The 27,861-nt window shown below is 43.8% G+C and overlaps 1 protein-coding gene across 5 annotated transcripts in view; it reads right to left on the bottom strand.

The window, feature by feature from the left end:
- Positions 1-4,892, bottom strand: part of FMNL3 (formin like 3) — a 52,448-nt gene extending 47,556 nt beyond the window's left edge. For 3 of the 5 annotated variants that reach the window (XM_018047823.1, XM_018047822.1, XM_018047825.1), the window contains exon 1: positions 4,502-4,892. In XM_018047823.1, coding sequence (XP_017903312.1) covers positions 4,502-4,627 — 126 coding nt within the window. In that variant the 5' untranslated portion in view covers positions 4,628-4,892. The remainder of the gene's footprint in view (positions 1-4,501) is intronic. The other 2 variants (XM_018047821.1, XM_018047824.1) reach the window with 1 other exon arrangement.

Here is a 27,861-nt window from a genome sequence, read left to right as displayed (position 1 = left end):
AAAACTAACTATTAAAAGTGTACACCAAGATATTCATCATAACAGTGTTTATGCCGGCAAACAGAAGCAAACAACTAAATGTCCAACAATAGGAGCAGAGTTAACAATAGTACATTCACTTGATGGACCATTGTGCAAGCATTTAAAAATGTTTACAGTGACTAGCCTGGGAAAACTACTGAAATAACAAAAGCAAATAAAAAAAAGCCATTGGATAAATATGTGTATGTATACACACACACTCCTATCACAACACTGTATTGATATAAAACTCTACACAGAGAAACAAATATGAAGAGTTTTAGAACACATGTCTCCATTTGCTAAAGGAATGGAGAAAATATGGACTTTTTCCTTCAATCTAAATTATAAATTGCCCAAACTTTTTTTTAGAGAATGAGTATTACTTTAAGAGAAAAAAGAAAAAAAAGGTTGAATCTCCCTACGAGCAATGAAAACATCCTCAAATCACAAGGAGTCCACTGCATCAGTTCCATCCCTCTCCCACCCAGCCGTACACCTCCCCAATCTAATGCAGGGTCACACGGAAAAGTCTAGGAATTAGGCTCCTCTCTGCGGCCTAGGGTCTTCTCAATGGGGTCTCTTAACAAGGGGGTTCCTCTGGCCAGAGCTGCTGTCAAGAGCCTTTTCCCTCCCCCACGTCCTATCCCAGCCTGAACTAATTCACCACAATCCCCAAGGCTGGGAAAAACATTTCCACCATGGCGATTTGGAACTTGATATTTAGTCCAAGTTTTTCCCAGCCCCTTTCTATGTCAAAGGAGGCCTCTCAAAGTCTCTTGACAACTAGCACCCAGGCCAGTTTAGCTCCCACATCAATGCTACACTTATAGCAAAACCCCAAGTCATCAGTCATCACCAGGGAACTATGAAAGGAGGCCATGGCAGGGACAGGCTGTCACACAGCCCCACCCTCATGCCCTGAGAGCCTCTTCTTGTGGGATATCCAGGGCTTTTTCTGGCATCAGAACCTTTAGACTTCATCTCAAATCTGTAATAAGCCAGCAAATAGAAAAATCAGGGTGAAAACAAGAAAAGCTATCCTTTTAAGACCATTAAAGCTCGCTGTCTCCCCTCTCTACGCCAGCACTGGCCAGCATACTAGCTTCTGAGCAACTAAGATTGGGTAGTAATCCAGCCAGGATCAAAACACAGAAGGGGGCTTTACCAGACCAGAGATCGGTTCTCATCCTGATGTTAATAAAGAGGAGCTCCAATAACTGCCCATCCTTAACTCTCAGTCCTCAACAGAATAGGGGCTGCTGTCAAGACATGGGGTAAGGAAGGATCCCAAGAAAACAGTGTAACATAGCAGCTTCACAGCCTTTTTAATATGAAGGCACATCTAGAAAATAATAGTTTGTACTGTACACAGAATAAACAGTGGAAGCTGATCCAGCCAGAGGGGATCCATCTGGGACGTCAGCTGGCTCCAGAGAGGAGAAGGGCAGCATCTCAGCACACCAGGAGGAAAGCCCCAGGTGAGGGCACCAGACTGGGGCAGCACTCTTGGGAGCAATTCCTGCACAAATCACCTCATGGCTTCAGACCTCAGTTCTCCAACCTCAGCTGAGAGACTGTGGGTCAGATCATGTGTCTGTACCAAAAAGCAGGGAGCCTGTGGTCTTGACTCAGCAGTGATACAACTTCCCCAGCCAGGGTGTTTTTGGCGGGGTGTGGGGGGGTGGTTTCCATAGATATATTGGGACTGGGGAAGCCCTCTGTGTGACAGCAGCAGCATATCCTGGGACTGGCTACACATAATGGGGTAACTGGTTTCATCAGATTTCTGAACTGAAAATACTTTTCTGGGAATACAAGTGCTCTCAGATCTGTGTCATAGCTGAGAGTTACACATTTAAAAACTACTGTTTACTGAGCATAGAGTAGATGCCAGACTATGCTAACTAAGGACTTAACTTCTAGTTTTGTTAAATTTACACAATAACCTCATGTGGGAAATACTATTATTCTCCTCATTTATAAGAGGAACCTGGGACTTATAGAGATTAAGTAACCTCCTGGAGGTCAAATACTTTTCTAACCAGAGATTGTAAGGAGCCATATATGAGCCCATTTTGACTTGAAAATGCATATGATTACCCAGGACACCAGCGCATCACCTCAGCAAAACCAACAAATAACTTTTTCATAAACCACGTCAATCACAGTGAGGCTGACAATCTGGGAAAGAAAATGGTGAAAAAGGAGCAACCTGTCACACAACCAAAAAAAGAAACAAATCTATATTGAGTACCTGGTGCTAAGCACTTTATATACATACCTCACTTAATTCTCAAAATCCCACCAGGATGGGAATCATTTGCCCCATTGTACAGATGAAAAAAATCTAGGCTCAGAGAGGTTAAATCAGAGCCCCTGCCTTTTCTACTCTACTAAGCTTATCCTCACTGTTAGGAAACACACCTGAGCCTGTTCCAGGGTCAAACAGCCAACGGAGTTCCCAAAGGATGGCATATTTTAGGAACAGAGGAAAGAGGGATCTTTAAGAGCCCCCAAGAAGAACTGAAATCTCCAAGAAAGCATGAAAAATGGAAAAATGAGGTAAAATTCAACTAGCCCCCGGCCTGCCCTGTCCCAACTCCCCATCAGCAGCAGAAAGATCAAAACAAAAGCAACAAGGAAACAAATCAAAACTTTATACAGAAAGGAAGGCTTGCAAGTGGGTGGTCAGGTCTCTGGCTTGACCTGAGCTTGCTGGCTAGTAATCAGGATACCTTGTACATTTTGTGAATATTAAGCCATTAATCTGCCAGCTAAACAAACGTGTCAACCAAACTCCAAAGAGGACATGACCAACTCTGGTTTCGCGCTCTCACAACAACCAGCCTGGTAGCCCCTACCTAAGGCAGTCCCCCATCAGTCCACCTTTCAACAGCCCTTTCTCTCCAGTTCTGTAGCTACCTCATGCCACTTGACGGGGGTTTTCACACCCTTACTGGAGTGCAGATTCCCTCCTACTCTTTTCCCCAACAGTTGAGCTCTTGTTCTCAAGGGCACCAAGTCCCAGGCTCTCCTCGTCAGCCTCTGAGATGGCCACAGCACATTAGTAATCACTGACTCACCCCATCCTCCTGAGGAGGCTAGGGGAAATGCAGAGGGTCACAGGATGTGTGGCTCAGATCCCTCAGGCCCTTCACAGAGCTGATGGGCAAGAGAGGTGCCAGCTTCCCTTTGGAACCCCGTGGACCCTCTCTGATCCCGCTACGGTGCCAATGGGCTGATGTCAGGCTCTCCACCATTAGAGAGGCCAGGATCTCTAGACAGCTTCACTGATGCCAACAGATCTAATCTGCCTATTCTAAAGCAGATGAAATCCAATAAGGCTGCTAAGTCCACAACTTATCCCTCCTCACAGGCAAAGGCAAAGTCAGCCTTTCTGGCCATAGTAACAATAAAGGCAACATTGGCACTGCCTCTAAGAGAGTTCTTGGAGCAACTGAGAACTATTTCCCCAAGTTTCTCTAAGATTTACCTCTGTTAGCAAATGTTCCATCACCTAGTTCACTTTCTCCAAAATTTCATTTTTAGCTCCAACATATTCTCTGTCTCCATCTCAGTGATATCGATCAGATCTTCTGGTTCCAGACAGCCATTAACATCAATGTCCAATCCCCACATCAAAGGAGGGTCCCAAAGTCAGCCCTAAAACCTCACTTATACAGATCACTTAGGAACCTACAGAAAGACTAAAAAGAACAGGCACAAAACAAAAACCAACCACCAGGGCTTAACATAAAAAGGGGGGGTTGTGGGGGAGGCAGGATGGTTTGTGTATTGTTTCAATTGGAAAAATACACTAATGAAATGGTTTATCCACATGTTCAGTCCTTTTAGGCAAACCCACTTTAACTTTGCAGGATGCCTGCAGGCCGTTCTGAAAATAAGTAGAATGGCATCACTCTTTATTCCACCCCCTTCACGAGCTGCCAGCCCCTCCTCCGTTCCCCCTCCTCTCCCCTAAACATCTGGTCTGGGCTGGGAGTAGGACCCACTCCCTGGAAAGCCTCCATGTTAACAAGAGAGGCGGTCTCCCCAGTCAGAGAATCCGGACTGAGGATGAGGAATGGGCCGGCCCGGAGCTTCTGAATTCTCCCTCTCCCGCCAAAGTTTTAGAAATGAGAATCCCAGGGATCTGGGGAGACTGTCAAGGAAGTGGGGAGAAGTGCGAAGGGCGGCAGAAGAGGGAGGGAAGAGGAAGAACTCTGGATACTGGGGCGGTCCCGGGTTAGGGACCCCTCCTCCTAAGTGTCCAGAGGTAGAGGGTTCGCTCGGGAGGTCCCAGACGGGGCTGCTCAGCGCCTGAGAAGGCGCTGGTAGTCGAGGGCCATCGGGGGCCCTTACTGAAGGGGTGGGCCGGACCGAGGAATCCGGGCAAAGTCCCACCCGGGGCGCTGAGATCGGGGCGTGGGGGTTGGGGGGAGCGGTAGGAGGGGGAAGGGACAGGATCGGCTCTCACCAGCACCAAGGCGAACCTCTCTTCCAGCTCACAGGGCTCCGGCATCGGCATCTTGCCAGGCGGCGGCAGGAGCGAGACAGAGGGGGGCTCGCCCGGGCCCCCCTCGGCGCTCTCCAGGTTGCCCATCGCGGCGGGGCCCCCTCGGGGGCCTCAGCCCCCCCACCTCCACGCCCGGGGGTCCTGGGCTCGGCCGCTAGGACCCAGCTCTTCCCTCAGTGCCAGCTACCCCAGTCCCTACTCCTCCGCCGGGTCGGGGGCTCCTCGGGGTCCGACAGGAGGCGGTGCAGCGGACAGCGGCACCGCAGCGACAGGCACCGCGGCCACGGCTCTCACTCACACCCGCCGCCTCGCCGCTCTCAGCGCGCCGCCCCGGCGCTGCCCCTCCCCGCCCCCCGCGCTCTTTCCCTCCCCCCAACACTTCGCTTCCTCCCACCCACTCCGGGCCGGGACTCTTGCTTCCCCCCCGAGCTCCGACTGCAGCCGCGCGCCGCGCGCCCCATTCATGCAGACCCCGCCTCTCGCCCACGGGCCTCCCTGGCGCCACGCCCCGCCCCGCCCCCGCCTGCGCCCGATTGACTGCAGCAACTGCCAATCACAGCGCCTCCTGGCCCCCCCTTCCCCCCACTCGCTCCCGGAGGCCTCGCGCCTGGCACTTGGCGCGCCCTGGCGGCACTGGTGCGTATCTAATCACCGCAGTTGCTGAGGGCGTGAGGTGTGTCGGCTAGGGCGCGGGAAGCGGCCCTTTTCCACAACAGCTCATAATGTACACAAATAAGTAAGATATAGGGCACAGTGTGAAAAAATAACTACAAGAGAAATAGAAACAAGTAGGATGCTCAGAAGTGGGAGAGAGACCACATCTGTTAAAGAGTCAAGATAAGGGAGATCATATTTGAACCATTCAGGGATAGGGAAATACCGTAACTGACAGGTGAAAAGGCAGTTAAGAGGAGACAGGTGAAAAGGCAGTTAAGAGGAGAGGACCTTACCAACGTTCAGAGGTTGATCTGATTGGATGTGAAAATGGAGAGGCGGGACAATGCTGTTCTGGCCGAGGTGTGCTGGGTGGGTCATCATTTATGTGAGGGACATCTGTTGTTTCTGCCGGCCGAGCCTATATCCCTCTTCAAGTGATAGCACCCCATTTGGGAACTTTACGTTCCGCTGTTCTGAGTCTATGTAGAGCGGAATTTCATGCCTGTCCCAGGAGGTCCCTATGACCCAGGCTTTTTCTTCCTCTACCTTTAGGACTGTTGTAGGGATTGACACTTGACCCGGAATATAAAACTCATTTCTAAGGCTTTCACTGGAATCATCAGGAAAGAGGCACTGTCTTCCCAGAGTGGGAAGACTGCTGGATTGTGAGAATGTAAATCTGGAGCTGCTGGTGGCCGTCATGCCATCATCATAAGATCTCAAGCCTGTTTGAGAATGAAGTCATTGCAGAGGAAAGCAAAACTAAGGAGTTCTAATAACATGCTGAGAACTTGACTCCAGCAACTTCACTTGCCTGAAGTTATCACCTTTACTTTTCATTCATTTATTCAACAAGTATTTACTGAAAAGTTCATTATATGTCAGATACTGTTTGGATCATTGAAGACATATGTGTAAACCGAAAAAGGTATACAGGAAATTCCCTGATGGTCCACTGCCAGGGGCCAGGGTTCGATCCCTAGTCAGAGAACTGGGATCCTGCAAGCTGTGTGGTATGACCCCCCCCCAAAAAAAAAAAGATAGAAGCATACATCTCGCTCTCCTTGCTCTTCTGGGTAGGAAAAAAGGTGGACAATAAACTAAATAAAATGTACAGGTGTTAGTGATCAGTGTTAACAAAAATAAAATCGAGATTGGTGGTCCAGTGGTTAATACTCCACTCTGCCGATACAGAGGGCGAGGGTTTGATCCCTGGTCAGGGAACAACTAAGATTTCATGTCTCTTGGCACAGCCAAAATTTAAAAAAAAAAAAAAAAAGGGAAATGGAATAGAGGTGAAGGGGGTTACAATTTTAAATAGGACGATCAGAGCAGACCTCACTATTAAGGTGAGGTCTTGGATAAAAAGCTGAGGGAAGTGAAGAATTGAGTCATAGTACTATCTGGGGGAAGAATGATCCAGAGGAAATGTCAAGTACATGCTATGCTTGATGTGTTAGAGGAAAAGGAAGGAGGTCAATGTGACTGGAATGCGATGAGCAAGGGAAAGAGTAGTAAAAGATGAGATCAGGGCTTCCCTGGTGGCTCAGTGGTAAAGAATCCACCTGCAAATCAGGAGACTCAGGTTCAATCCCTGGTCTGGGAAGATCCCACTTTCCATGGAGCAACCAAGCCTGTGCACCACAACTACTAAGCTAGTGCTCTAGATCCAGGGAACTGCAACCACTGGAGCTTGAACACTCTGGAGACTGTGCTCCGAAACAAGAGTCGCCTCTGCTCACCACAACTAGAGAAAAGCCCACAAAGGAATGAAGATCCAGCACAGCCAAAAATAAATAAATTAATTAAATTATTTTCTGAAACAGATGAAGTCAAAAAGGTAACCAGAAGCCATATGGTGCAGGATAGTGTAGACTGTTTCAAGGACTTTGGTTTTTCTCTAATTAAGATAGTAGCCATTGGAAGATTTTGAGCAGAAGAGTGACATGATCTAACTTATGGTTTAAAGGATCTTCTGGCTCCTGCATGGAAAATGAAAGGAATAGAGGCATGGGCAGGAAGACCAGTGAGAAGGCTATTACAATAATACAGGTGAGAGATGATGGTGGTTTGGAGCAATGTTGTAGTTGCACAAGTAGAAATGATCAGATTTTTAATAGGTTTGAAAGAAGAGCCAATAGAATTGTTTGACAGTTTGGATGTTGAGGGTGATTGAAAATTAATGCCAAAGCATTTCACCTGAGCAAGTGGGAGGGTGAGTTTTCATTGACTGAAATGGAGAAAGATGGTGGGAGGAATAGATTTGGTGAGGGACAGCCAGAAAGGGAAGATCAGGAACAATGTTTTTAGCCTTGTTGAGCTTGATTTGCTGATTGGACATCCAAGTTGAGGTAGCCACTAGGCATTCTGGTATGTGTGAGACCGGAGATCCAGGCTGGCAATATCAATTTAAAAATCATTGGCATATTGATGCTATTTAAAGCTAGTAAATTCTGCTTTGTTGTAGGTCAGTCTGAGTTAGGTTTCTGTTGTTTACCAAACAGTGAAGTCCCTGTCTTTGCAAACCCCTGAAGCTCTGGAAAACCTCAACCTCCTCCAGTCAGTTGGACAAATCAATTAACTCACATCTTATCCCCTCTCCTCCTCCCCCCATACTCTAAACACACTTTCCCAATTGCCACAGCAGACTAGGACAGGCAAGTTTTAACACAACTGAAAACTTCCACTAGACAAAGAAAAAAAAATTAGAATTCAAGAGAGAAAATAATCCATCAGTCATATATCATAGAACATCTACCAGAAAGGAGAGACTTGACAAGATGGTACACAGTAGTGTATTCACTCTTGTGCGGGTTCTTGGTCCCAAACTTAAAAAAAAAATTATTTGTAGTTGAGGCCCCAGGCTCTAGAGCTCAGGCTCAGTAGCTGTGGCACACAGGCTTAGTTGCCCCAAGGCATGTGGAATCTTCCTGGACCAGGGATTGAACCCATGTCCCCCGTATTGGTAGGTGCATTCTTAAGTACTGGACCACCAGGGAAGTCCTGATCTCAAACTTTTTGTTTTTGCTTTATTTGACTACCAAACTTACATATTCTAGGGTCTTCTGGAGTCTGCTAAATTACTTCTTTCATCATTGAAACTCTGCTCACTCACCTTCAAAGTTTTCTTACTTTATACAGGATAAAGCCAAAGCTTACTCTAGTATTCAATGATCTCCATCATCTCCAAACCCCAAGGCCTCTTCAATCTACTTTTCCTATCTTACTTGGCTCTAATATTTGTGAGTTCTTTGCTTCAGCAGGAAAGGTCCATCTCCTAACATTAGTTGTGCATTCAGCTTTATTCCTTGTGGTAGACAGAATAATGGCTCCCCAAAGTACCCACATCCTAATCCCCAGAACCTGTGAATTTGTTATTTTATGTAGCAAAAGGGACTTTGCAGATGAGATTAAGTTAAAGAGCTTGAGAGGGGAAGATTACCCTGGATTATCTGGGTGGGCTCAATGTAGCCACAAGGGTCCTCAAAGAGGGAGGCAGGAGATGTGACAACTGAAGCAGGGGTCAAGAGGGTGCAGGGTCATCAGCCAGAGAATGCAGCAGTCTAGAGACTGGAAAAGGTCAGGAAACAGATTTTCCCCTAGAGCTTGTAGAGGGAACATAGTCTTAACACTTCAATTTTAGCCCTGTAGGACCTGTTTTCAGATATCTAATCTCTAGAACTGTAAGATAATGAATCTCTATTGTTTTAAGCCACCTAGTTTGTGGTGATTTGTCAGAACAGCAACAAGAAACAAATTCATTCCTGCTGTGTCCCTGATCTGGATTTCTATTTTTCTTATCTGCGGCCTATTCTGATCCCCCCAGGTTCAGCATAATCTTTGGTTTTTAGCAAAATGTAAAAGACATTATTTTTTATCACGTGCAAAGCATCTGGCTAAATACCAACAGATAAAGAATGCAAGATAACGAAGATGAGTAAGAGACTCTCATGCCTCCCCACTTCAAAAGAGCTCATAGTCTGGAGCAGAGGAGGTAAGGTATAGAGGAGTAGAAGTATGGACTAAGTTTGAGGGCACCAGCTAGGACCTTTGGTTATATTAGTAGGTGAAAGTGAAAGTCACTCAGTCATATCTGACTCTTTGTGACCCCATGGCCTGTGTGTAGCCTGCCAGGCTCCTCTGTCCATGGAACTCTTCAGGCCAGCATAGTGGAGTGGGTGGCCGTTCCTTTCTCCAGGGGATCTTCCCAACCAGGAATTGAGAAACCTGTATGCAGGTCAGGAAGCAACAGTTAGAACTGGACATGGAACAGCAGACTGGTTCCAAATAGGAAAAGGAGTACGTCAAGGCTGTATATTGTCACCCTGCTTATTTAACTTCTATGCAGAGTACATCATGAGAAATGCTGGGCTGGAAGAAGCACAAGCTGGAATCAAGATTGCCGGGAGAAATATCAATAACCTCAGATATGCAGATGACACCATGCTTATGGCAGAAAGTAAAGAGGAACTAAAAAGCCTCTTGATGAAAGTGAAAGAGGAGAGTGAAAAAGTTGGCTTAAACCTCAACATTCAGAAAACGAAGATCATGGCATCCGGTCCCATCACTTCATGGCAAATAGATGGGGAACCGGGGAAACAGTGTCAGACTTTATTTTTTTGGGCTCCAAAATCACTGCAGATGGTGACTGCAGCCATGAAATTAAAAGACGCTTACTCCTTGGAAGGAAAGTTATAACCAACCTAGATAACATATTGAAAAGCAGAGACATTACTTTGCCAACAAAGGTCCTTCTAGTAGAGGCTATGGTTTTTCCTGTGGTCATGTATGGATGTGAGAGTTGGACTGTGAAGAAAGCTGAGCACCGAAGAATTGATGTTTTTGAACTGTGGTGTTGGAGAAGACTCTTGAGAGTCCCTTGGACTGCAAGGAGATCCAACCAGTCCATTCTGAAGGAGATCAGTCCTGGGTGTTCTTTGGAAGGAATGATGCTAAAGCTGAAACTCCAGAACTTTGGCCACCTCATGTGAAGAGCTGACTCATTGGAAAAGACTCTGATGCTGGGAGGGATTGGGGGCAGGAGGAGAAGGGGATGACAGAGGATGAGATGACTGGATGGCATCACCAACTCGATGGACGTGAGTTTGAGTGAACTCCAGAAATTGGTGATGGACAGGGAGGCCTGGCGTGCTGCGATTCATGGGGTTCCAAAGAGTTGGACACAACTGAGCGACTGAACTGAACTGAACTCCTGCATTGCAGGCAAATTCTTTACCCGGGAAAGCCCATATTAGTGGGTACCAGCTTTGAAATCCCATCCTGGAGTTCTCTCAGATTTGTGATTCTTATTTTCTCTTACTTTTCATTTGAAACTTAATTCAGTGATGTTACTGAGTCTATTATGTACAAGACACTGGGCTAGGTGCCATGGAGGATACCCAACACATAACTTGTGGTTCCTCAACTGCCATTGTTGTTTACTTTTTTTGTGTATGTCTTGTCTGGACTATGGGTCTTTTTGGTTTGTTTATGTAAGACACGTATATCCAGTACCTGCTTTGTTTCAAGTACAAAAGAAGATTCAGTGATGAATAGGAATCTTTCTTTCAGGTTCTCACAATCTAGTAGGGAAGACTCTGAAAATAATGTTTATAATACAATGAGATAAGTTTTATAAGAGAAGGGTGTGCAAAATGCTGTCTAAGGCTTCAGAGAGTAGATGTCACTTGATCCAGGGCTGAGAGATAAATAGATGTGCCAATGGAAAAAGTGAGACAGTGTGAATGAGAAGGTGATGGAAGGAGGGGTGATCAGGAAGGGGAAAAGGCAGTTTAAAGAGGAGGAACTGTACAGGTGAAAATGGAGAACTGTAGAAGAGCACAGAACAAGCAATAATAAAAATTTCAATGAGGCTGGAGCATAGGGTACATGGTAGGAGGACAGGAGACAAACCTAAAAAGTCAGGTGAATCAAGTTTAGAGGAGTCTCGTGTTCAGCTGAGTCTTTTCTGCTGTAGAAGATAGTCCTGTGTCCTAGTCAGGTTTTTTGTATTTTGTTTTTGTTTTTCTGACAAAGCAGAGAGTCTTTGTTGGGAAGAGGTGACTGTGCAGAGAGCAGCAAGGTAAGCACATGCAGGAGAATTGCTTTGCCACATGGCTTGCGGTCTCAGGTTTATGGTAATGAGGCTAGTTTCCAGATTGTCTCTGGCCAATCATTCTGATTCAGGGTCCTTCCTGGTGGCTCACACATTACTCAGCCAAGATTGATTCCAGCGAGAAGGATTCTGGGAGCTTGGTAGGACATATGGACTGGTGTCTCCTCTCCCTAGTCAGTTTTTGAGTACACTCTTTGGAAGGATTCTTTTAGCAGCATTTGAGACTACAGAGAGGTCTGCAGAGATGATATGGAGGAGATAGGGCCTGATCAAAATCAGGACCAGGGGCAGGGGTGGGGTGAAGAGAAGTAGAATTGGTGGGAAAGATTAGTCTGTTCAGGCTATTGTAATAAAATCCTGGAGCCTGGATGTCTTAAACAGCAGATGTTTATTTTCTTACAGTCCTGGAACTTAGAAATCCAAGATCAAGGTGCCATCAGGGTTGGTTTCTGGAGAGACTTTTCTTCCTGGCTTGTAGATGTCTGTCTTCTCACCATGCCCTTACAGGACCTTCCCTCAGTACTCACATGGAGAGAGGGCTTTAGTGGCTCTTCCTTTTAAAAACAACAACAACAACAAAAACTTTATGGCATTTTCTTACAACATTGCTTCTGTTTTATCGTTTGATTTTTTGGCCTCGAGGCATTTGGGATGTTAGCTCCCTGACCATAGATCAAACCTGCACCCCCTGCATTGGAAAGCGAAGTCCCAAACACTGGGAAGTCCCTTTCTTCCTCTCCTTAATAAGGACACCATCCTATGAGGTTAACACCCCACCTTTATGACCCCCTTTAACCTTAATTGCCTTCTTAAAGGCCCAGTTACCAACTCCAGTCACGTTATCATCATATGAATTTGGGGAGGACACAATTCAGTTCGTAACAGAGATATATCTGAGATAGAATCAACAAGACATAGTTACCTATTTGATAACAGTGACTAATATTTTTATAGTGTTTGTAATTTATAGCATTTTTTCCCACATCTATTTTCTGGTTAGACCTTCACAACACTGTGGGAAAGGGATATTATTTTCCCCATTGCACAGATGAGTAAACAGATTAAAAGAAGTTAAACAATACGTCTGAGGCCTTATAGCTAGTAAGTACAGACCCTGGCACTGAACCTGGCCTTCGACTTGGAATTCCATGCCATTCTGATTTTCTTGTGAGAAGTGAGGGAGTAAAAAGGACTGGAAAGTTGAGGCCAGCTTGGCTCCCTTACCCTTATTCTCTGGGGAAGCCCAGACTCTCTCTTAAGTCAACTGCTCACTCAAAACACTTTCAAACTCCTGCTACTTCCTCCTACCTAGGAAACTCTACATTATCTCTAGCCCCCTCCTCTAAGGTCTTTAGAAACACACATCTGCTCTCTCCTCTCTTGTGGGAAGTTATGTTGGGGGGGTGTGAATATAGAAATTTTAAACTCTTTTTTCATAATTTACACTGGTACTGACAGAAGGATTTTCTCTTTCCTCTTAACTGGCTAGTTCTTACTCATGCCTTAAAACCAGGCTTATAGGTCACCTCCTTCATGACCTCTCCAAAATTGATGAGAACATGTCTGTGAGCACATAGTGCCCCAATATATTTCTGTCATCATATCTTGAATCATCAGATTGTGTAAGTTCCTTAAGGGCAGGCTGATATTCCTAGTATCTAGCAATAACACCCACTTTGTGTCTGTTACATGTTGAATAAATGAATGATTTCATATGTTGTGACATTCCTCCCATACCACAGAGCCCTTTTACTCTTTATCATTTCTCTCAGATACAGTCTGACTGCTTGTATCACTGAAGGTTCAGTGCAGGAAACAAAAACCCCTCCAAATAGTACAAGGATTTGGAGACATAGGTGCTTACAAAATCACTTGGAATGTCTAGAAGCACCCACTCTGGGCTGAAACTCCAGCAATGGAGCTCCAGAACATGATAAAAGTGCTCTATCGGATGAGCTCGTCCGATAGAGCTGCTACCTCTGCCATAGTCAGAGAGGGTGGAGCACCCTGACATCTCTGCTGATGATGGGGCTTGAGAACAAGTAGTTGCAACTGTGATCCAGGGATCTGGAAGCTATGATCAGGACATTGCCGCCGCTGCACTCTGATGCAACCACCTCTCAATGTTTGCAAAGCTTGAGACATCACTGGGCTGCTGCAGTAGAAATAGATCACATCTTCAAGGCCTTGCTTGCCAGGAGAAATAGCCAAAGTAGCAGAGGGATGACCTTTGCCTCACTTCTGCCTTTTAAATCTCACCCAAGTGCATCTGACTGACTACAAGGTATGCTGAGAAATATAATCCTTATTTTTTTCAGCCTCTGCAGTATAGGAAAGCACACTGGAAGGGAAAAAACATGTTAGGAACGGGGGAATATATGCTGAATGCTAATAAACATATCCACTGCTCTGCTTGTGTGAAAATCCACCCAATGTCTTAATCACCTGTAACTGGGTCTCTTTCCCTCCCCTCCCCCCCCCGCCTTCCCTCCCCAACCCCCATCCCACTCCTACTCCCCCAACCCACCCAGGGGCCCCTGCTGGTGACTATCTCCGGTTCTGTCTCTCAGTCTTCTCCTTTAGGCTACAATTTGCCCTTTTCTGTGACGTGGATGAGGCCAAAGTTCTTAGTTATCCTTAGCACAATTCTTACTAGGATAAATGGATATACTGGACTTCATCGAAATGAAAAACAAATGCTCTTTGAAAGACATTGTTAAGAGAACTAAAAATAAGCCACAAACTAGGAGAAACGATTACAAATCACATATCTGACAAAGGACTTGTATCCAGAACACAGAAATAACTCTCAAAAATCAATAATAAGAAAACAAACAGCCCAATAAAAGAAACTGGGCAAAAGATTTAGAGGCTTGTTCAGCAAAGAAGATATATGCATGACAAATAAACACATGAAAAGATATTCAAATTATTAGTCATTAGGGAAATACAAATTAAGACCACAGTGAAAAACCACTATATACACACCTAAAATTTAAAGGGATCTGGGTGTTGGAAAAGCTGTGGAGAACTTGAATCTCTCATATCCTGCTGGTGGGAGTGTAAAATGAATGGTACAACCCTCTGGAAACAATTTGGAAATTTTTTTTAAAGTTAAACGTACTGTGTAAGATGGTATGGGAAACCCGAACAAACTTTTTGGCCAACCCAATACCTACCCTATGATTCAGCAGTTGTACTCCTAGATATTAACCCCAGGGAAGAAGAAACCAATGAGCACAGAAAGATTTGTACACAAATATTCTCGGCACCTTATTTATAATGGAAAAAAAAATGTCCCCTGGAAACAATCTCAAATTCATCATCAGGTAAATGAATAAACGATTTATGGTAATCCATACAGATCAAACCAGTCAATGCTAAAGGAAATCAACCCTGAATATTCATTGGCAGGACTGATGCTGAAGCTGAAGCTTCAATACTTTGGCCACCGATGTGAAGAGCTGACTCACTGGGAAAGACCTTGATGCTGGGAAAGATTGAGAGCAGCAGAAGGGGGAGACAGGATGAAATGATTGGATAGTATCACAGACTCAATGGACATGAGTTTGAGCAAACTCTAGGAAATAGCAAAGGAGAGAGGAGCCTGGCATGCTGCAGTCCATGGGGTCACAAAAAGTCGGACATGAAAATACAATGGGCTACTTCTCAGGAATAAACAGAAATGAACTATGATTTCTATTTGAACAATAAATAGAAGTAAACAATAAACAGAAATGAACTGTGATTCATTCACAGCAATGAATGAATCTCAAATTTATGCTGAGTAAAAAGAGGCAAAAGAAAAAAGAGTATGTATTGTATGATTCCATTTACATAAAATTCTAGAAAATTCAAACCAATTTAACTGATAGAAAGCAGGGCAGTGGTTGGCTGGGGATGAGGATGGTGAAGGCAAGAGAAATCGTCGAATGAAACAGAGGGGCATGAGGAAGTTTGAAGGGATAATGAATCATTCTTTTTCTTGATTAGGGTAATGGTTTCATGTAAAAAACTCATGAAATTCTACACTTTAAATATGTGCAGCTTATTAAATGTCAATTATACCTTAATAAAGTTATTTAAATTTAAAATAAAGCAGAGGCCTTTAACTGGGAAAAAACTGCTATACTCCTTGTGTGTGTGTTTTCCAAGATCTTGTTCTCCAATCAAGCATCACAACCAGGCCCCCTGGGCCCAGCAGTGAAGCTCGGAGTCCTAACCACTGGACCACCAGGGAATTCCCTCACTTCTCTCACTTTGTGAAGGCCTGATGTCTATCTTCCCCTGTAGAGTGAAAACGCCATAAAGACTAAGGCCATGCCTGTTTGCATCTCTAATGTTTAACATAGAACCTGGTGCTTGTTAGGGATTTGACAAATACATGTTGAAGAAAGAAAAGAGAGAAGAGTTGAGAAGAGCCCCAAGTTTTAACCCTGAGTGAAAGAGAAAATGTATCGTTGTTGATAGATAGGGAGGAATCAGAAGGCAAGGCAGAGGTGGAACTCCCTAAGAGGGTGAAAGGGAGCCACATGACACTAGGTCCGCAAAGCCGAGGGGAGCGGTAATCTCGGGGAGAAGGGTTGGGAAAAGGCCTTTGGATTTTTGGATTCCGCAGTTGGACAGCATTGGCTCCCTGAAGGAAGCGATTTTGGAGAAATACCGTGTTGTTTTCCCTCCCGAGTCTTCCCTATATACAAAACACAAAACTTCCCTATACAGTAGAATACCTCCTTGGCTTCCTCCATCTTCAACAAGCTGCCATTCTAGTCCAAGCCCTCATTCTTCCTCATTTGTTCTGTCCCAATAAGAGTTTCTTGGATGTCACTCTTGTTCTCTTCTGTCACAAGGTAGAGTGATTTTTTTTTTTTGAGTTGTGCACTTTATGTATTTTTAATTTTTGGCCTCACAGCATGTGAGATCTTAGTTCTTTGGCCAGGGATTGAACCACACTCCTTGCATTGGAAGCAGGGAGTCTTAACCACTGGACCACCAGGAAAAGTCCCTAGAGCTTTAAAACTTGGGACACAAGTCCTGTGCCTAGTTCTTCCTTGGACTCTCCTTGTCATTCAGTTTATCTCTTCACTGCAATGATTGGCACCCAATGTGTTCAAGCTATGAAACTCTCAAGCTACATCACATCTTCAGCTGGAATCAAGAAAAGAAACTACATAGGATATTAGTGATATATTTCTGCCTAGCAAATAACCCCAAAACATTGAGGCTTGAAACAATAAAACCAAAAAAAAAAAAAAAACAAAAACAACCAAACCCTATTGTCTTACATTTTCTGAGAGTCAGGAATCTGGGAGAGGCTTAGCTGGGTGCTATTGTCTCAGGGACTCACATTAGGTTGCATAAAGCTTTCGGCTGCAGCTTCAGTCATCTGAAGGCTTGATTCCTTTCTTTTTTTAAAAAAATATCTATTTATTTGGCTATGCCGGGTCTTAGTTGCAGCATGTGAGGTCTTTTAGTTGTGGCATGCTGAATCTGTTTTAGCTGTGGCATACAAACTCTTAAAAAAATGCAGTGTGTGGGATCCAGTTCCCTGACCAGAGATTGAACCTGGGCCCCCTACATTGGAAGCACGGAGTCTTCGCCACTGGACCACCAGGGAGGTCCCCAACTTGATGTGCTTTTAAGATGCCTCACTTTCTTGGCTGCTGGTCAGATGCTTCACTTCCTTACTAGTTGTTGGCAAAAGGCCTCAGCTCCTCCACCACCTGGGCCTTTCCACAGGGCTGCTTGAGTGTCCTCCTGACATGGCAGCTGTGAGCAGAGAGAGAGCAGAGAGGAAGCTGCAGTGCTTTTTCTGACCTAGTGTTTTTACCTAATCCTCAGCACTTTCACTTTATCGACAGTCCCCAACTAACCATGGTTAAACTTACGATTTTTCGGTTTTATGATGGTTTAAAAGTGATACACATTCCTTAGAAACTGTAGTTAGAATTTTGAATTGTAATCTTTTCCTAGGCTATTGATATGCAGTGCCATACTCTTCCCTAATGGGGATCATGACAGTAAACAATTGATGCCGTTACAACCATTCTGTACCCATGCAAGTATTATATTTTTCACTTTCGGTACACATTCAATAAATTACATGAAATATTCAACATTTTATTATAAAATGTTGTGTTAGATGATTTTGCCCAACTGTAGGCTAATAATAAGTGTTCCAAGCACATTTAAGTTAGGCTAGGTTATGGTGTTGTGTGGCTTAGATGTATTAAGTACATTTTCAACTTAAAATATTTTTAATTTTTGATGGGTTTATTGGGACAAAGTCCCATAGTAAGTTGAGAAAGATCTGCATTCTATTTATTAGAAGCAACTTAACATCTAGCTCATGCTTGAAGGGAGAAGTAAGCTCTGCTTCTTGAAGGGAGAGGACTTCTCATATGAGGCAGTGGTAAAGAATCCCTTTGCCAATGCAAGAGACAGAAGAGACGCGGGTTTGATCCCTGAGTCAGGAAGATCCCTTGGAGTAGGAAATGGCAACCCACTCTAGTATTCTTGCCTAGAAAATTGCATGGACAGAGGAGCCTGGCAGGCGATAGTTTGCTGCTGCTGCTGCTAAGTCACTTCAGTCGTGTCTGACTCTGTGCGACCCCATAGATGGCAGCCCACCAGGCTCCCCCGTCCCTGGGATTCTCCAGGCAAGAACACTGGAGTGGGTTGTCATTTCCTTTTCCAATGCATGCAAGTGAAAAGTGCAAGTGAAGTCGTTCAGTCGTGTCCAACTCTTAGCGACCCCGTGGACTGCAGCCCATCAGGCTCCTCCATCCATGGGATTTTCCAGGCAAGAGTACTGGAGTGGGGTGCCATTGAGATGGCAAAAAGTCTGAGTACATGCACATATACCTGAAGGGAGAAATCTTAAAGAACTTGTGTGTATCTATTCTAAAACCATTAAAGGAAGGCAAAGAAAAAAGGTATGTTGAAGCCTTACAGCAAGAAAGACATTTGTCGTCAGTTGTGAATAGTCATTCAAGGAGCCAGCGCAGTAAACAGTGGTTATACAATGCAGTGCTTTTCTACTGAAATTGAGTCCCTCTAAAACTTAGTTCCCCTGCAGAGTTTGTGATTAACCTCTCTGTCCAAAACTTATTCCCTTTCTTGTCTCCTCTGACTTCAGTCCTGTGCTAACTGAATGCTAATCAATCAGAGTCAGATGGCTAAAATTGTTGTAGGTAACACTACCACCATACAAACTCAGGTTGTTCCTCCAGGGCAAGATAAACTAACAGACCCCCAAGCCATGAACCACCTGGCCAGAGAATCATAAACCAGAGATATCCTGGCTTCCAAAACACAATGAAGAAATGTCACAAAGTTGTCACAGGACAATGATTAATCCCAGCCTCTTGGCTCTTCCCTTTTAAAAATCCCCTAACTTAAGACCTAGTGGGAGTGGATCTGAGGATTGTCTCCCACACCCTTGCTTGGCACCCTGCAATAAATCCTTCAAAGTGAAAGAGGAAGTTGCTCAGTTGTGTCCAACTCTTTGTGAACCCATGGACTATACCGTCCATGGAATCGTCCAGGCAGAATACTGGAGTGGAGATCCCTTCTCCAGGGGATCTTCCCAGCCCAGGGATCGAACCCAGCTCTCCCGCATTGCAGGCGGATTCTTTACCAGCTGAGCCACCAGGGAAGCCCAAAAATACTGGAGTGGGTAGCTTATCCCTTCTCCAGTGGATCTTTCCAACCCAGGAATCGAACTGTGGTCTCCTGCATTACAGGTGGGTTCTTTACCAACTGGGCTATCAAGAAAGCCTAAAGCCTTACTTTGCTGCAAAGTCCTGCTGTCAGGGTTGGCTTTCTGTGTGCCCTGGGCACACGAGCCCTTTGCTGTGTTTCACTACCTGCTCCCATGACAGAGGCAGGATGAAGCTGAAGCAGATGAAGAGGTTGGCCAAGTGTCCAGGGTTTGGTCAGAAGAGTGTAGACTATTTATTTATTGGCTGTGCTGGATCTTCGTTGCTGCAAGCGGGCTTTCTCTAGCTGTGGTGAGTGGGGGCTACTTCCTAGTTGCAGTGTGGGGGTTTCTCATTGCAGTGGCTTCTCTTAGTGTGGAGCATAGGCTCTAGGCAAGTGGACTTCAGTAGTTACAGAGCATGAGCTTCGTTGCTCTGTGGCATGTGGGAGCTTCCTGAACCAGGGATCAAATCCATGTCCCCTGAACTGGCAAGTGGATTCTTAACCACTGGACTACTAGGGAAGTCCTGAGTATAGATTTTAGAGTGCTGGGAAAATACTAAAGTAATTGATCTGAAACTCAGACTGAAACTCCACAGAAACAGAGAGAGCTAATTACTTCTAAGACCGAAGCATCTCTCATAGCTCTTTACAGAAACTAACTTAATCTATTTGAGTTTCAGTTTCCTCATCTATGAAATGGGACTGATAATATCTGCATTACCTTCTCTACTGGAGTTGTTATACAGAGAAAGTAAATGACAGATGGAAAATTATTTTGAAAAGAGTAAAGCATTCTTCTGCTACTGTTAATTTCTGCCCTCTGAAAAGTTACAGTGGGCTGAGTTGATGGTAAAAAATACTATAAACTGTGTAGTTTAGTTGTTTTCTTCTTCTGGTCTTAAGTAATAATAGCCTACAATACTGTGATTTGAAAAAGAAAGCTCAAGTTTTGTTTCTTCACTTCTGTCCTTCAGATGTCAATGGAAATGCAAATGAGATCTGGGAAGTGGAAAGGCTCCTCCTGAATCTTAAGCAGAATATTAAATACACATTTGTAGGTGATGGTGCGGGTTTTGATGTGTTTCAGTCCTGTTCACTGCTTGTTCTCATAACCACTGGGCAGGACAAGGTCAGCAAGCTTGAAGGAGGGGGTTGGAGTTATAAGAGTAGACAAGGAAAAGTGTAAGATTCAGGGAAGCCATGTTTATCGTTATTGTTAGGAAACCTCTCAACCTCCCTATGGTTAAGTTGAGAGGACCCCCAGGCATCCCAAGCTATTCCTCTCATCCTCCTCTCCTTCCTTACCCTGCTTTTCACCTCCTCCCTAGCTTCTGGAACGTAGACTCTGTTGCTGTCTTCCCACCTCCTATCATTTTTCTTTTTAAATAAATTTTATTTATTGACTGCACCAGGTCTTAGTTGCGGCACGTGGAATTTTTTTTATTATTATTTAGTTGCAGCATGCAGTGTCTAGTTCTCTGACCAGGGATGAAACCTGGGCCCCCTGCACTGGGAGCTCAGAGTCTTAGCCACTGGACCACCAGGGGAGTCACTTCCTCACCATTTTTTAAGCTCCCCAAGCTCTTAATGTCAAGTACAACTGCTCTTTTCTTTCAAAGATTTTATTAAAATATACAAACACACAGAACTTTACAAAACTGCGTTAACAACACATGCCAATTTTATGAGATGCAGTATAGCTTAATGATTAAGAATAAGGGCTTTAGAATGAGATATCCAGAGCTCAAACTGAAGCTCTGTGACCTTGGGCAAACTGAGTCTTAATTTCCTCATCTTAAATGTAGTATTTGTTCCTGCCTCGAAGGGTGATTATAAGAATTAAATTCGTTTATACACACAAAACATCTTATCCATTGACTAACATGTAAGAAACAGTGCACAATGCATATTAACTAGTATTATTATAGAAAGCAAAGGAAAAAAAAATTACCTGAATTCCCTAGCAGTCCAGTGGTTAGGACTTGGTGATTTCACTGCTTTGGGCTCGGGGTTCAGTAGCTGGTCAGGGAACTAAGATCCCTCAAGCCGTGATGCATGGCCAAAATCAAAAACAAAAAAAATAGAAACAGAAAAATCTTACCTATAATCACAAGTGTTTTGCTTCTGCTCACTAATAAAAACAGACAAAAAATAACATGACAAATATGAGGAAGTTATAAAGCTTAAGAAATCTTTCTGAGGTCTTTTGCTTCTTGGTCATTAGTTACATCTATACTCCTTAAAATAACTGGAAACCCAACAGAATTTTCCTTCAAATTTATCTTGTGGGAGAAGGTCACTTAGCTTTCCCTTTTCCTACTATGCTCCCTGCCTAGCCCTCTATCCTACAACTTCCACTCTGTCCCAGGTTTGAGGCTGGCAGTTGTCCCAATTTGCCTGTCCTGCTTTTAGTACTAAAAGTCTCGCATTCTGAGAAACCTCCCAGACCCAGGTAAATAGATGGTTGGTCTGCTGTTCCCTTAATTTTAGTTTGGACGTATACACTTGGAGGATCTTCAGGTAGACTGGGTGATGGCCATTTCCCTGAGTCGCTGTGCTATTTGGAAACAGTCTCCTTGAGTCATTTCCAAAGAATATGCCTATGCTTTCTAAAAGCCAAGTTCCAGGCCCTCCTGGGAGGTGCGTTTTATGTAACTGAACTTGGCATTGGTGGGTAGAATGGGAACCAAAGGGTAAACGGTGAAATGGACAAATAAAGAAGCAATGGGAAAAGAAGACAAAGTCTAATTTAGGAATCCTGTCAGCTTAAATTTCACAATGTTTTTAAAGGCTCTAGAGTCCAGTGCCTATCAGATAGTAGGTACTTCAACAGCACCTATGGCCTAGTGCTTTAAATCACATTTTAAGATTTTCCCCTTTGTTTTCTTCCTATTTCCCCCCATCATGCAGTCGGTAGACTTTATGCTTATTCTCTTCGTGGAAGATATGGCAAGTAGAGCAGCGTCGGTGAACAAATAATGTCTACTAAGCATTTCGCTTACTGGCAAAGTACTCAAGGGTGTGGGCATAGTGTCTTGGACAGATAAAAAAGGACCTTCATTTCACCAAATTAAGAAGAATCTCCCTCCCCTGGATTAGAGACAGGATGGAGGGGAGGTCTGTAGGGGCCTGAGAGCAGAGGGTTTCTGGACCAGGTAAACCCATCTATATCTTCAGGGCCAGGAGAATGATATGAATGGGGTAAAGCAGGCAGGGTTTTTAAAAAATCTATTTGTTTTATAAGCAAACTCTATCTGCTCCATCCATTCATATGCTCTCATTAAATTGGATAAGCCCTTCACTGACACAGACCCAGTTAAATGCACTTCACACACACCTAAAACAAATAGGAATTTTTAAAATATTTAACTTTTTACTTTCTTTCAATTTGAAAAATTTGGGAGAAAAAAAAGCACAGACAATATTAATAAATGCCCATGTTCCCATTGGTTACAATTAATGAATGTTAAGAATTCATAACTTTTTCTTCAGAAAATTTCTCATAAAGATAGGATATTATAAATACATCAAAACTTTCCCTAATCTCACTCACGAATCATCCTCTGAGACTCCTATTATCATGATTTCAAACCCGAGTCTCGATTCCAAACCCGAGTCTCCCGCATTGCAGGCAGATTTTTTTTACCATCTGAGCCACCAGGAAAGTCCAATGTTTATACAAGCTTTGGACAAAAGTTTGCACAAAAAAGTCCAAGTTTAAAAAAAAAACTTTCTAAAACCTGTAAAATGTTACGGAAAAAAGCCCAAAGAACTTTCTGGCCAACCCAATATTTAAACAATACATACATTACTATTCTGAGTGTTACTTAATATTTAAGTCAGTTGTACCATTTTGGGTGTAACATTATATAATTTGTTTCCATTCATATCATGTTCAAGATGTGTCCATGTCGATACATACAAATCTACTACATTTGTTGTAGCAGCTGCACTGGTTTTTCACTGTGTAAATGTGTTTCTCAACCTCTCTTTTGTTATTTTCCTCAAAGAGTAAATTTTGTTAACTACCAGCTATTAAATGAATAACATTTAATTTTAATTTAATTTCTTCCAACAAGAGAAAAAAATACTAAGGAATAAGATTTTCATTGGATAGAACTGAGCTTTGGGGAGTTCACACCTAAGTTTTGGCCCTCTAAGAACCAATTTTCACCATTTTCAGGGTGATATTTGCCCCTGTTGAGAATGTATGGTATAAATATACCATGTTTCTAACTTTTTGTTGCAATGAAGAGTTTAGTTTTATATTTTTATACATATGCATTAAAATATTAATATATCCCTAGAAGTTATGAGGTATGTTCATTTAAGCTTTGCTAGATCTTGTTAAACTGGTCCCCAAAATGTTTATGATAGTTTTCCATTACACCAGTAGCATATGATTTTCTGTTTTTCCACTTTATGAATGCTGGCCTTATCAGGCTTTTTAATTTTGCCAATCTGTGTAAAATGGTCTATCACTGTTTCAATTTGCATTTTTCTAAATACTAGTGAGACTGAACATACTTTCCTTTGTCTATTGACCATTTGGTTTTTCCCTTGGGTGAACTGCCTATTTATACCCTTTGCCCATTTTTACGTTGGTTTTGGTCTTTTTCTTACTGATTTGTAGTAAAAACACACTTGTCCATGCCATCCCATGACAAAAACCAACAACCACTTTATTAAGCCTGTGGAATCTATGAGATAGGAATTTGGACAGGGCACAGCAAGGATGAATTGCTAGAATCATCTGGAGGCTGGGATCATCCAAAGACTTCATTGTTCACATGTGTAACCTCTGGGCTAAGGTGACTCAAAAGTTGGTTCTATTGTGACTGTTGATGGGAGAACCTATACAAGGCCTCTTCAAGTAGCTTAGACTCACAAGCTAGTAGTTAGGTTCTAAGAGAGTCTCCAGAGAGTATTCCAAGAAACAGTGCTCCAAGAGAAACAGGCAGAAGCTGCATGGTATCTTATGACCTAGCACTAGCAGTCACACAGCAATACTTCTTCTATAGTATATTATGGGAAGTAGTCATGAGCTCGTTCTGATCCAAGGGAGAGGGAATAGACCTACTCTGTTGATAAGTGTCAAGCATTCAAGGCCATTTCAGAAAAACTACTCCAATAACGGCTTCAGATTCAGCAATTCCACTCCTGAGAATAGGCCCAAGAGAAATCAAAACATCTTCACACAAAAGCTTGTACATGACTACTCACAGCAGCATTATTGATAATAGCCAAAAAGTGTAAACAACCCAAATGTCAATGGATGAATGGATAAACATTCCTTCTAAGCATGTCTTCTCTTATACTCTTTAAACCATAATCCCAGCATTCTCAGACTGTGATCTCTTTCAGTGTTAACCACATCCCTACCTTCCACATATTAAGGATAGAACAAGAGGCATAATGTCATTTGTGCACTCATTTGGCACAACTTAAGACTGATGTGGGTGGGAACATGGCATCATCACAGCATTCAGAAACAGAAGAGGACATTAGTTGGGAAGGGCCTTTTGACACTGTGGACCAACAGTTTTAAAAGCACTCAGAAGTGATCTCGGAGGAGAAAGGTGGGGCTATGCCCAGAGGACTCTTTGACATACATTCCACAGTCTTTGAAGGAGATGGAGTGAATGTCCTGGGTGTCAGTGGTCAGATGGGTTGGGGAGTGGGGTGGGGTGGGGGTGGCCTGTGTGTGGTGATGTACAGGAGAAGAGATCCCTGTGGTCACTCTGTTTCCTCTGGTGCTATGGACCACACACAGCTCCATGGTCAGAACACAGACAGGAAAGGATCAATACAGGGACCCATACACACAATTTGAGCCCAAGGCTTAGTAGAAGACTCTTCGCAGCCCAGAGGCCTCAGTTTATCTTCTGTCTGACCCCCAAGTAGGCGTATCAGCATGATCCTGGAGATCCAATCTCATGGATTCCACAAAAGAAATACTATCCTGGCCAGCAAGAGTGATCAGGCTGCCCTCTTGGGGCAGAGACTTGATCACAGGGCCTTGGGATAATGCTATAGGCATGAGTTCCAGAGTTCCTTGGGCATCCTGGAATTGGAGAATCCCACGAAGGGAAGAAATTTGAACAAGAGCTCAGTAGGACCCAATCTGGGCTGAACCTTGATGGCATAACTGGCCCAGATTGGTCCCAGGCACATGAGGAGAACTTAGAAAATTTCTAGGAAGGCCCTCCAAAGCATGAGGCCTTCTGAGGCACAAGACTCGGGACAGGGTTCTGGGAATAAGGGTTTTATTATAAGGAAGTGATTGTTATGCAACTGTGAGGATAAGTTGTAAAAAGGGCTTCCATCTAGTTGTCTCTGCTTCTGGGATTGCTCTTTCTGGAAAAAGCCAGGCCTCAAACTGTGAGGACATTCAAACAGCCCTAAGAAGGAACCCATTTGGAAAGCTTCTAAGGCCTCCTACCAACAACCAGCACCAAATTGTCAGCCGTACCTTGGAAGTAGTTCCTCTAGCTTCAGTCAGTCCTTTGGATGATTGCATCCTTTGTTGACATCTGATTGCAACCTCTTGAAAGACCCTGAGCCAGAAATGGAGTGAATAATCTATGTCTTCAATGAATGAGTAACCTATGTCAGTAAACACTATCCAGGCCAAATTCTTAGCAACCTCTTGTTCTAGGTAGATAATTCAGTATTAGCTTGACAAAAGGTTTCTTGTGCCTTAAGTATGGGAAGGAAATAGCTACTGCTATACCTGAAAGGACACCAGTACAAATGTAAAAACTTCTACATCAACCTGTGTAGATCAAAGACCAGGAACCAGATAGTGTTCCCAAGTACTTTAGCCCCAGAAATGTGACAGAAATTAGGGTGGAAGAGGGACAGAAATCTCAAGGAAGACTGATAATATATATTTTTTCCACTCTGATGGAATAAGTTTCAGAGTAAACATTAGGTTGCACTACAAAAAATAAAATGTTATTGCATATCTGAGTTTGTGTTCCAAGAATCATACCCTGCCCATTTGCATTCTTTATGAAAAAAGATAACCATTCTACCCTTCTAGGGAATTCCCTGTCAGTCCAGCAGTTAGGATTCCATGCTTTCACTGCCCAGGGCCTGGGTTCCACCCTGAATCAGAGAGATGCTGCCAAAGAAAAAAAAAAAGAAAAAATAACCTATCCTTCTAGAAAGCATTTTCCTAAATCTTTCATTCTGATTTGATATTCACTGATGAAATGCTTAATCTAAATTTCTTCCCTTGTTTTGCTAGAACCTTTTCTGTCCAGGGGCTTGTTTCCTTATATGTAAAATGAAGGTCAGGGGTGGATCTATGTTTTGTACAGCCCAAAACATCTACAATTGTAGGGCTGTATTTCAGAAAAGAATACAAAATTACGTAATAAAGTCAATATTTATTTAGAATAAGAATATGAATAAATCATTACAGATTTTAAAATAATGACAAAACCACAAACATCACACAATCAAAAAAAATTACGTTATTGTTACTAACTGGGAGGGATTGAGGGCAGGAGGAGAAAGGGACGACAGAGGATGAGATGGCTGGATGGCATCACCGACTCGATGAACGTGAATTTGAGTGAACTCTGGGAGTTGGTGATGGACAGGGAGGCCTGGCGAGCTGCAATTCATGGGGTCGCAAAGAGTCGGACATGACTGAGCGACTGAACTGAACTGAACTGCTTGCAAACCACTATAAGCTTTTTTTCCCTACTTTTTTGGCTGCATACTCTTTGCCTCTTCGTATGACCATGTTGTATTATTTTTATAGAGATATTAGAAAAATAAATCAGCAAAAAAAACATAGTTCTGAAAAAAACTGATGGTGTAGAAACTTTTTAAAATCAGTTTCATAACTCCTTACTATAAGTTCTTGTGCAAGTATTGCTTAGGAGTCCTCGGAGAGCTCGAGCCCTTTGATCTTCCATGGCTTAGTTTCTTCAGGGCTGTCAGGGCAGCTTGGCCAGACAGCCACCCTCGTTCCCCTCCCACCGATCGGACTAATAATATCCACCTCTCCGAAGCAAGGTGGACAGGGAGGTGGTCCTGGCAGCCCGCTGGCCCCGCCCACGACCCCAGATCCACCATTAAGGCTGAGAGAGGGAGTTTCAGGGTGGGCTCGTGCGTCCGATGCAGGACTGGGGCTGTTAATTCTTCCTCGCGTTCCTGGAGAATTCACTAAGCTTCCATAGGTCTTCTGAAGTTTAAGCTTCACTAGATTCACGGTTGGCTTCCAAGACTCTGATGCTGGGAGGGATTGGGGGCAGGAGGAGAAGGGGACGACCCAGGATGAGATGGCTGGATGGCATCACGGACTCGATGGACGTGAGTCTGAGTGAACTCTGGTAGATGGTGATGGACAGGGAGGCCTGGCGTGCTGCGATTCATGGGGTCGCAGAGTCGGACACGACTGAGCGACTGAACTGAACTGAGATTCACGGTAAATTGGCCCTTGTGACAGCGTTCTTCTATGTGTTCTCTGAATCTGTTTTCCCCTTTAACATTACATGACAGGCCTACACTAGAATCCTGACACTTGCAGCGCTACCTCACGCGTTTTGCAGGCTGCATTAGTTGCCCTGTGTTTTGGGTGGGGCCTGCCCCTCTTCCCTTTGTCCACTAGAGGCGGCTTTGGACCGCGACCCTTCCTTACCACGCAGGAAGAAGGGGGAGATCTTTTGCAACGACGCTGGTTGGCGGCTAGAGTCCTGATCGACAAGGGAGTTAAGCAAATAGCTCTGAAGTAAGCAGTCGCTGTTTATGCACGTACAACCAATGGAAGGGCAGAAGTGCAATCAACGACCAATGAGGACTGGCCTTAGTCCGAATATGGAGGCGGGGC

Source organism: Capra hircus, chromosome 5, assembly GCF_001704415.2.
Source record: "Capra hircus breed San Clemente chromosome 5, ASM170441v1, whole genome shotgun sequence".
NCBI classification, from domain to species: domain Eukaryota; kingdom Metazoa; phylum Chordata; class Mammalia; order Artiodactyla; family Bovidae; genus Capra; species Capra hircus.
This window is presented reverse-complemented; position numbering and strand designations above follow the sequence as displayed.